Source organism: Saccostrea echinata, unplaced genomic scaffold, assembly GCF_033153115.1.
Source record: "Saccostrea echinata isolate AGI-Se365-2 ecotype Australia unplaced genomic scaffold, CSIRO_AGI_Sech_v1 ptg000029l, whole genome shotgun sequence".
NCBI lineage: Eukaryota > Metazoa > Mollusca > Bivalvia > Ostreida > Ostreidae > Saccostrea > Saccostrea echinata.
In genome coordinates, this window is record NW_026889778.1 from 12,145,958 (window position 1) to 12,157,413 (window position 11,456).

At 30.6% G+C, this 11,456-nt stretch overlaps 1 protein-coding gene across 1 annotated transcript; it reads right to left on the minus strand.

The window, feature by feature from the left end:
* Nucleotides 1-803: 803 nt before the first annotated feature.
* On the minus strand, nucleotides 804-3,249 carry LOC133194976 (uncharacterized). The gene is made up of 3 exons (XM_061330869.1): nucleotides 3,050-3,249; nucleotides 2,726-2,771; nucleotides 804-2,180 (listed from the first exon to the last, which is right to left on the minus strand). Exons 1-3 carry the CDS (start codon nucleotides 3,247-3,249, stop codon nucleotides 804-806), a joined length of 1,623 nt encoding a protein of 540 aa, XP_061186853.1.
* Between the last annotated feature and the right edge of the window lie 8,207 nt (nucleotides 3,250-11,456).

Sequence of the window (11,456 nt, forward strand, 5' to 3'; positions counted from 1 at the left end):
GAAACAATTGTAAAAATGGAAAAGCCATTATATTTTTTTTCTAACCGCTCAATTAAGCTATTCTAAAAAGATTGATCGTAAAATCATAAAAATATACAGAAGCAAGATGAAATTAAAAAAAAAAGCTCAAAATATACTTGGTGTTAGCAAAACCTGGTCCCAAAACCACTAAATTTGAAACTGAATTAAGTTAAAATTAAATTTTGAATATCTTGATTTTTTTTAACACCACACTCTTAGAATTTACAAATCTGCAAAATATTCAAATAAAACAAATGAGGGAGAAAAATAATTTCATTTTCAAAATTATTTTAAAAATTAGATTTATTTGAAATTATGATTTGGGACTGATCTTAATTGAATGTCTTGAGACCTGAAAAAAATAATTATTTCTTGTCTACATCTCTACAAATACTTTTACATTAAATAGCTCCTAATGCACAAACTTGCTTATATAAATTGTATCAATGTCATTCAAAAGTCCATGTCAAAATGTTTGCCCCTGTTGTTGAAGATCGGTATAATCTTTTATGCTGAAAGAATGATTATTTGCCTACCATATGAAATCAATAGAATCTGGCAATCTGTTTCACTCAGCACATGTAACTATTCAATTAGTTTATGAAGGATAAATCCCTTAGGCGTATATCACTGTCTGATGAGATTTGCATTATTGAAAATAAAATTTGGAAGAGTTATTATTTAGATATTATTATATGCAGACAATGCAAAGTTTTTTGTTTTTTTTTAAGTGTATCAGATCCCTATTTTCGACCCAAAACAATTTGCATCATTTGCTCTTTTTAAATAAACTTGGCATTTTCGGTAAACTTGGAAAACTTATCTCGACCTGAAATAACTTTGCGATGAATGATTTTTTTTTCTCCAACTTTATTTATATCATCCTTAAAACTTTGCATGCTTGCACGTAATTCATCAAATTTGTCTTCTGTACAGGCAAATTCCTTAAACTTTTTGAGGACTTCTATTCGTCTTTCAAATCCGTACTTTTTCTCCATTTCTTCTGCTCTAATCATAAGATCGATATGATCAACAGCAGAAAGGGGATCAGGTCTTAAAACAATTTCCTGAAGCTTGTTTTTAATGTCTTTCATTCTTTTCATCATTTCATTTGTGTGTTCGAATTGCTCCACCACTTCGTTGCCTAGTTTCTGAATAACTTCTTCTACGGTAAGTTTTTTCTTACATGCCATCTCAAACTTTTTCTTTACATCTTCATAATTTTTTTGAACTTTTTCTACAACTACTACATACTTGTATGGATGGTTTCTGTGACGACTCCATAAACATTTCTTAGAACAAATAGTACAATAGCCATTGGAATCCATTGCACAGCAACGTCGCTTATCATCGTCGTCTGGTATACCGCAGTTTGAATGACAAGTTGTATTACATTGTATGCAGTTTGTAACATGTGTCCCCGGAGGTAACCTTTCTGTAATAATAGTTGATTCTTCGGCCTCGTATTTGAAATTTTTACTTGCCTTGATAGTTTCTTCGTTTTCCTTGAATATGTCAACTTCTCTTTTTAACTGATCAATTTTTAAAAGACTTTCATTTATCTTAGGATGGATATCATATAAAAGATCTTGTAAATTTTTTCGCTTCTGCAGGACATCTTGTGTTAGTTTCCAACTTTTAGGCTTGAGGTGGATTATATGGTCGAAAAATCGATCGAAACTTCTCATCCCCATTTGCCAAAACATAGGAGTAAAAGACGATTCAGCAAGATTCAAATTTTCAGCGAACAAGGCTGAATTGTTGAAGGGAAACCAACCCCCAAAAGGTACATCTGCTTTTCTTAAAGACTGTAAAACTATGGGGTCTTTCCCATCTGCAAATGTGATAAGTGCGCAAATATTTGGTCCGATATCATGTTCAAATATTGACAGAATCGAGGAAAATATGTAGGTTTGAATTGGAGTAAGACGTGCATCAGGAGCTTTTACTATAAAACAGACTGCATCAATCGTATCTACACCACAAGGAGCTTTTGCTAAAAATAACTCACGAATGTGCTCCATAATCTTATTATCTTGCTCTATTCCTCTAGTATCTCCGAAGCCTGGAGTGTCAATGATATTTAATCGAAAAGGAACTCGACCTCCTTCTAATGGGCCAATTGTATAAACGGTAATCCATTCTGTTTGTGACAAAGCCTGTATGAAATAAAGTTAACGTTTAATAAAAAAAAAATTAAGTAACTTATAGAATTATGATATCAATGATTTGATAAACATGGGATCCTTTGAAAGAGCACTAAAAATATGTTTTCGACATAAACCATGCCATTTTGTAAAATATGTCCACATGTAAACTTTAAGAAAATTTTGCTGTGATATTAATCAAAATGTCATACACAAAGGTTTGAAAATTGGTATCCGAAGTGGTAATGAATGTTTTGTTAGTAGCAACATATTTTATTTTCAAAGTTCAAAAAATCTTATGTAAACATTGAATTTCTAGAATAATTCTGGAACCAAGGACCTACAGGTCCACCCGTTGAAAAAGGTATGTATTTTATGCGCAAAAAAATGTGAGCACGTTTCGAGAGTTATGTTTCCATACAATTGAGTTGGCATCTCAAAATTTTATAAACCGTGTGTTTCTTAGATATTCTCTTGCTACTTTTACAATAAAAGAATCCCCACAATAATTGTATATAGCCCTTCTTATCTTGAACGTGACACCAACGAAAATTTACCTGTTTACACAGCCTTTTCATGGTCTCGATTTCAATATCAGGAAGGCTATTGACAATTGATTGGTTGCGAAGAGTTATGTTCTTCCCAATTATCTTGTACCAGGGAGCTACAGATTTTAATACACTATATATTTTTTTTTAATAAATCTAGAATCGTCGTGGAATCTGTGAGATACAGGTACCCTATTTACATGTTTACAATCACTGCTATACTTTTAACCATATTTCAAAAAAAAAAAAAAAAAAAAAAAAAAAATGACGCCAGGTCAAGGGTTCAGGCCCCTGTTTATGTTCTGTGTAGATTAAAATATTTTGTATTTTTACCTGATCACCTCCTTTTTTCTCATTTCTTCTAATTCAATCATAGAAAACCGAAATTTGTCTTCAAAATTGACACCGGAGATGTAGTTCAGCAAGCCGTCAACTAGAGTTGTTTTGCCTGATCCAGATGATCCAACAATCAGAATTGTCTTTTCGTCAGAAACAAAGATATCTGACGTAGGACCTGTTATACAAACATGCATTTCTTATATGAACATTTATTTCACATCATTGAAGAATGTATTAAAAATGTAAATTGAAAATGATGTTTTAAATTCCTCGACAGAGTTCCATTTTAAATTATGTTAATTTGGTTATAATGTAACAAAGACATGTACAAAAATGTTTCGTAATTTTTTTTTTCGTTGAGTAAGATGCATTGAAATCTCCTCGATCAGCAATTCTCAAAAAAAAAAAAAAAAAAAAAAAAAAAAGCTGGGATACAGCTTGTGCCAACACCCAATTCAAAATCGACCTTACATCAGATAATTTGTTTGTTTTTTTTTTTTTTTTTTTTTTTTTTTTTTTTTACAAAAAACAAGGTAATTAAAAAAAAGCTTGATACTGATCAGGGGACAAATTGAATACTGTATAAGTGGAATGTTTAGCGATAGGCAAGTTTAGCGATTTGTCCTCAAAAATCGGTAAATATTTTTATCGAGAGGTAATGTTAGCGATTTTATGATGCCAGGAAAGATAATGGTTAAAGCCAATGCAGAAGGATTTGTTAGCGATTGTAATTTTAGCGATCTTAACACTCTCGCTAGTAATGCCTAAATTGAACTCTTGCAAACACTTCTGCTTATACGGTATCTGTTGCTGCTGAAACACTTGACTGCACATTTTTGAAATTAATAAAAACGAATACGTCATTTGCTTCGTGTTAAAATGAAAATTTGTGATATCTCACGATTTTCACTAAGTATATTGCTTATATATATATTTGATCAGAGGCTGAAGTATGAATGAGTTACTAAATACAGGCAAATAGTCCGTCATTTCATTTTATTCCTTCAATGTCATAGGTGCACAGGGGCAAAATATTTAAAGCGTTCAGTGTGTTCATTTCGATTTTTTTTAATTCATAATCTGGATATAACTACAATAGACATTAATTTTAAGATTAAAAAAAAATCTATAAAAGGTAACTATCAAATCCTCTCATCCGTCTTTGTTTTTGTCGCCTGCAGAGCAGAGCAATACTTAGGAATCACTTTATCCGGGATCTGTCTCTCCGTCCTTCCGTCTGTCACACCTCATACCTTGAGAACTGTAAGAGATAGCTATTTGATATTTTGCTGTTGTATTGCTTGAGTTTTGTAAAATAATACAGCTACCGACCTCATGATTTGGGAACATGACATTTGACCTACTTTTCAAGAATCACTTTTCAAGATTCAAGAACATTACAATTTCACAAAGCCACTTTTTCAATACCTGGATTCCGAGAGGAAACTTTTTTTTTATAGGAAATGAAAGCACTAAGTCTCTACTTTTTATTGATGCTCGAAATTAGACATCAGAACTTGGTCAGTTGATTGAAATATCGACAGGGCCATTTTATGGAGTTAGTGAACCTAGCTCTTTCGTAAAGTATGCAGTTGAGAGCTAGACAATGTCTTAAGTCTTTCTGTCGTAGATTTATTAATTTTGAAATCGAGCTAGTTATAGCTTACTAAACATATCTATTTTATCTGAAACAATTTACATGTACTCATATTAAGACGTTCATTTTGACTTATAGTCCCATGAAATCGCCGATTCAGGTCTAGTATACACTACAAAATGGCGACTCTCATTGAAACGCAGAAATGTGTATATATATATATATATATATATATATATATAATATATATATATATATATATATATATATATATATATATATATATATATATATATATATATATATATATATATATATATATATATATATATATATATATATATATATATATATATATATATATATATATATATATATATATATATATATATATATATATATATATATATATATATATATATATTTATATATATATATATAGATAGATAGATAGATAGATAGATAGATAGATAGATAGAAATATATATATATATAGAAATATATATATAGAAATATATATATATATATATATATATATATATATATATATATATATATATATATATATATATATATATATATATATATATATATATATATATATATATATATATATATATATATATATATATATATATATATACGTACTTGACGTGGTTTGCGGGTCATGTCACATAAACATGGTTTATGGGACCCTGCATTTGTAATAGGCTTATTTCAAAAGGAAACACATTTTTAAGAATAGTTTTTGATGTAGACCCCAAATATAGAAAAATTATAAAGTTTTCTCATATTTGGTTTCAAAGCTATAGATAACGTTGTGGGTCATTACATTGTGGGTATGAGTCCCACAGCGATCTATAGTAGATAATTATATATAACATACTTGTGGGTAGGGACCCACAAACCATATCATAGCAATATATATATATATTCTTTGTGGGAGATATCCCACAAACCATGTATGGATTCAAAAACAATTATATATAGCATACAATTGAATATGATTTGTATCGGAGCTCAAAAAAACACATATCATTTTATCAGACTAGTATATAGGTTTTTTTCTTTGAGGTAAATTTTCATCAAAGCACCTGTGAGGACTAGAGGTGTTTCCTAAGGGGTAAAGTGCAGCATACTTGTGGGTGGGGACCCACAAACCATACCATAGAAATATATATATATATATATATATATATATATATATATATATATATATATATATATATATATATATATATATATATATATATATATATATATATATATATATATATATATATATATATTCTTTGTGGGAGATATCCCACAAACCATGTATGGATGCAAAAACAGTTATATATAGCAAACAATTGAATATGATTTGTATTGGGACTCAAAAAACACATATCATTTTATCAGACTAGTATATAGGTTTTTTTCTTTGAGGTAAATTTTCATCAAAGCACCTGTGAGAACTAAAGGTGTTTCTTAAGGGGTAAAGTGCAGCATACTTGTGGGTAGGGACCCACAAACCATATCATAGCAATATGGGGGAGATATCCCACAAACCATGTATGGATGCAAAAACAGTTATATATAGCATACAATTGAATATGATTTGTAAAGGAGCTTTAAAAACACATATCATTTTATCAGACTAGTGTATTTTTTTTTCTTTGAGGTAAATTTCCATCAAATACTTGTGAGAACTAGAGCTGTCTCCTAAGTGGAAAAGTGCATCCTGTGGGACATACTCAAAGAGAATGCAGATTTGTACAAATGCATTAAACAGAACATCCAGGGATGTGCTAAGGAAGTTTGCTTTGTAAACTCCTTGTGATAAGACAAAATTGAAACTGTTCTCAATGAATCACGGAAGCATGAAATGTAGGCCAGATGAAGCATGCAAAGCACCCATTGAAATGATCATAGATATGTAGATACACCTCAGGAGGAAGTTTGGTTTGTGTACCCCTTTTTATAAACTGAAAACAGACCAAAAAGTTGGCCTGATCTGTAAAACGTCTTTTAAAATATATGCATCGTATATCTTAAGATTGGTTTGCAAATCTCAAAAGATAAGCTGGTAACAGACCACTTTCCTTAACTGAAATTATTGACGCCTGGTCAAACGCAGCATAAAAAGTGGGAGAACATTTCATAGTCATATATGTGTAGTAATATATAAGCCTAAAAGAAACCCTATAGAATCACAGGTTCCTTCCAACTTCAACTATTTAGACCTGACATTAAGTGCTAATCTGTCATTTGTCTCCTTTAACATTTCTAAATTGTCTGGAGATTAAGATATCGTTTTAGATTTAGAAAGTATGGTGGGTTATTACAAGAAAAATAATACCAAATTTACCTTATATGGTTAGTTAAGAGAACACACGAATAGCAATTGACTGAACTTTACATGATTATAGATGCTGTCGATGGAAATTCAGGTCTTTTTACAATATATTATTTTAGATTAAGAAATTACATGCTATAACAAGTAAAACAACACCATATTTACCATGTTTCAATGAAAAATAAGAGAAAAAGTTATGGTCAATTACGAGAATACAACCATATGGATTGATTGACCCTAAGATGATGATTGTTGGATCCATGCTTTCTATGAAAATTCAAGTTCTCATTAAATATCAGAAGCTCTATTTTTCTAAATCAGTAGCATTAAGAAATTTAGTTTGATTATTCAGGCCTGTAAATACATATTAAAAATTAAATTTAACAAGGACACCGCAAAGAGGAGCATCCCTCGCAAAGAGCTTCTCTATAAATGCAAGGGAGCATTCGAAATCGATCCCGATGCAAATTACGTCACTTCCGTTTCGCATAGGACATAACCCACACACGATCGATTACGTTACTATATCCCTCCAACTCCGTTGCGAGGGGATAATCAGATTTGCAAGGTGTGTACCAAAGCTATTAGAGGTATCCCTCATCTTCCTCTATCGCTCAAATGCAATATGGCTCAGATATTTTTATATACATGATTTAACTCGTCTTTTATACATTTCCAAGTTGCATATTATCCCAAAATCACATTTAAATTTCCAAAACATAAACATTTTGGTTCTGAAAAGGAAAATGCCAATTTTACTTCAACTGAATGGAGTATGTAGCTACAATTGTTAGTCATCTATACCCCACCCCTCTAGATAGCTGATGATAATTCAGATCATGTTATATATGCAGAAATATTAATTTTACTTTTCTAAACAAAATGAGGATGGATCATTTACTTTTTTCATTCTTTAAGGTGTTGGACCAAGACTTTTTTAAAATCAGTAATTATTATTTTTTGCACTGGTCCCACCCTGGTGATAAATATTGCCTGGACCCTGAGTTCGAAGGTCAGGGGCATACTGATTTTGTCATGTCTGTTATTTTTCATAAATTTAATCTTTCCTACATTTTTATGAGAAGAACAATAAAGAAATTTGAAAAGATCTTTATGAGATCTAATTTCCTTAGCAATCGCCCATTTGTTTCATGAAGTTTTATTTCGGTAGGGTCCAAATGTTAACGTTAACCTTTCTTATAACATCTGAAAAAAAAGGTTTGAGACTTTATTTTGGATTTTTGGCTTTTTGCACATTATTTACCCAGAGCTAAATCAAAGAGGATTACAATTATGGAAACTATACATTCTCTATTTAATAGGTTTCTCTTTTTGACACCAACTAAGAAAATTATCTTGATTTTTTAAATAATGACAACTGTGAAAACTTATTTATAATATGTGATAAAACGAACCTAAGAATGCACAAACTCTTGCTCTAATAGTCACAGAACATGTTTTCCTTTAATGGGGATAAAACTTTTGTATCAAAGATGAAAGATACATGTATAGTACAATAGTATAGTACCTTTTAATTTTTGTTACTTAAACTTTAAAACTTTTAGAAATGAACACTTCATATCAAAAGCCAACAATTACCCGGTACTGCTGTTTTACCACTGCAGGCATGCTTATAAAGCTATCCTTAAATTAACGACCACGAGATTAAAAAGACATGTCTATGGTAATTTTAAAAAGCGATGTTGCCAGGAAAACAACTTACAATTATGAAATTAACATTGTCTAATTAAATCCAATATATTTGGTAAAATTTCATTTTCATTAATTGAAGTAATTTATGCATCTAAAGGTTAAAACGTACGAAAGCCGGATAGGCTCATTTTTGATAAGACAAAAAAAATTAGCTCGTTATAACGAGATAATTATCTCGTAATAACGAGCTAGTATCTCGTTAAAACTAGTTAGTATCTCGTTATAACGAGTTAGTTATCTCGTTGTAACAAGATAATTATCTCGTTATAACGAGTTAGTTTTCTCGTTATAACCAGTTATTATCCCGTTATAACGAGTTGGTATCTCGTTATAACGAGTTAGTATCTCGTTATAACGGGTAAGTTATCTCGTTATAACGAGTTAGTTATCTCGTTTTAACGAGTTAGTTTTCTTGTTATAACGAGATGGTTATCTCGTTATAACGAGTAAGTTATCTCGTTATAAAGTGTAAGTTATCTCGTTATAACCAGTTAGTTATCTTGTTATAGCCAGTTGGTTATTTCGTTATAAAGAGTTAGTTATCTCGTTATAACGAGTTAGTTGTCTTGTTATATCGAATTAGTTATCTTGTTATAACGATATAATTATCTGGTTATAACGAGTAAGTTATCTCGTTATAACGAGTTAGTTATCTCGTTATAACTAGACAATTATCACTTTATAACGAGTTAGTTATCTCGTTATAACGAGTTAATATCTCGTTATAATGAGTTAATATCTCGTTATAACGAGTTAGTTATCTCGTTATAACGAGATAAAAATTAATTTAAAGTGTTTAAATATCTAAGTAAAGAATAGACCATTATAATAGGAAATATACAAAAGCGATTCGATCAAATTTGTTTGAAGTGTGTGTGTTTTTATGGAACAACAACATACTAGTTTTTTTGTGTTATGCCTTTGATTATTATTGTTTATTGAAAAGACCGAAGAGAAATATACAGAAACATATGACCGCCTCATGTTGTTGTTTTATACCTTAAAATTGCATAATTAGTGTCATCTTCAAATAGAATGTGCATAACGTGAAAATTTTGTCAAGGAGATCAAAAACAAAAAGATATACTCTGGCTGCTTTAACTGCCCTGTTCAAGCTTTGTTGACTTTGTTGAAATTATTATTTTTGCGTAACATTTGTCGCTATAAAAATGCAAAGAAATAATCCCATTATTTTATATATTCCGGATTAAAAATGTCGATATACCATTTGTAAGGCTTTAACGTCCATATTTTGATAATTCCTTGCCTGTTAACAAGGAATACAGATCAAAATTCAATGTCTGACAAAAAAATAAATCACGTTGTTTTTATCATCAATTCCTCCTTCCCCTCAATAATAAATATGATGAATTTAATTTCAAGAACTAATACTGTACTTATCACTTAATAATTTATATATTTCTTTTGTTTATTAAAATTATTAATATTTACCAATTTGGCATGAAATCTCATGTACAATATGTAATTTTTGCCTTATTATCAATGTGGTAGAATAAAAAACTTTGGGGGCTCTTTATTCTACGGAAGGCAAAATAAAAAGGTGAAGGTCAGCAGGCTGAATGTAGTGCATGTAGGAATTCACATGCCTCACTTTGATAGTAAAAACAGTTGACATGTTTGTGATCCTTTTTGGGTATAGAATGAAAGTTTAATATCTAAAGTTTACAATATGATACGCTTTATTTAAGGTGTATTTCAAGCATAAATTATGCCAAGAAATATGTATTGTATCGTGAGAAGGAATTCTTGATATTTTCACTCTTGCTTTGCACTCATGAAAATAAAAAAAAAAATTCTGTCCCACTCGTGAAATAAATTTCATATCAACTACAAAACATTGAATATCCTCTATTTATTACCCCCCCCCCCCTCCCAAAAAAAAAAAAAAAAAAAATCACCAATCTCTTTTTGAAATAAAAATTATATGCTTGCAAAGTATACATAATAAATATTGTGAGGAGGAAAATAATTAACGGCAGTGTCTCAATGTTGTATTAATAATATACATGTAGTATTAGGCCTATTCGTTGATCAATCCTAAGTAATAATCGGAACTGGCTTAGTAAAATCTGTAAAATCCGCCAAACAGACGTGAATCTCATATAGGTTTACGTGAATCTCTACAGTTTGACCCCCCCCCCCCTCCCGCAAAAAAATTTAAACAGTGAATCATGACAGAATATTAGATAAAATGTCAATATCAGCAGATCAGATCTAACGTCGTATTACGTAGAAAGGATGTTATATCATTTTTGCTTCATCATTCCTCATCATCGTGGACAATTTGCATAAGCTTGGTCACAAAGTTCAATTGGGAGAGGAAGGGGGGGGGGGGGTAAACCAAGCAAAATATTTGACAAGCAAAAAGAAATTTGATATTTCAACTACGAGTATTTGCCATTATTTTCGGGAGATATTTACTCAGGTAAAAAAAAAAATCTGGAGGAAGGGGCACAAAGATACTCTTGTCCGCCCCCTTTTCAAAAGTGGTGGTTGGGACATTAGCCCCCTATTAAAACGCCAATGATCTAACTGCTGATGTCTCACCATACCCCTTCTTCAAAACAATTCTGAATTTAAAAACTAACATATGTATCACACTGTAATCGTATATATTATTATATGTTGCATGAACACCTGCGATATGTTGCACTTGTATTGTCTCTCATATCTAATTTTAGCGGTATAGAAATTGATATATGAAAGTGTATAAATCGTCCAAAACATGTCGA

Coding starts and splice junctions, on each gene's coding strand:
- LOC133194976 (XM_061330869.1), bottom strand. CDS start 3,249: ATGCATGTTTGTATAACAGGTCCTACGTCAGATATCTTTGTTTCTGAC. Junction 2,772..3,049: donor AGAAAAAAGGAGGTGATCAG/GTAAAAATACAA, acceptor AATTGTCAATAG/CCTTCCTGATATTGAAATCG. Junction 2,181..2,725: donor TGAAAAGGCTGTGTAAACAG/GTAAATTTTCGT, acceptor TATTTCATACAG/GCTTTGTCACAAACAGAATG.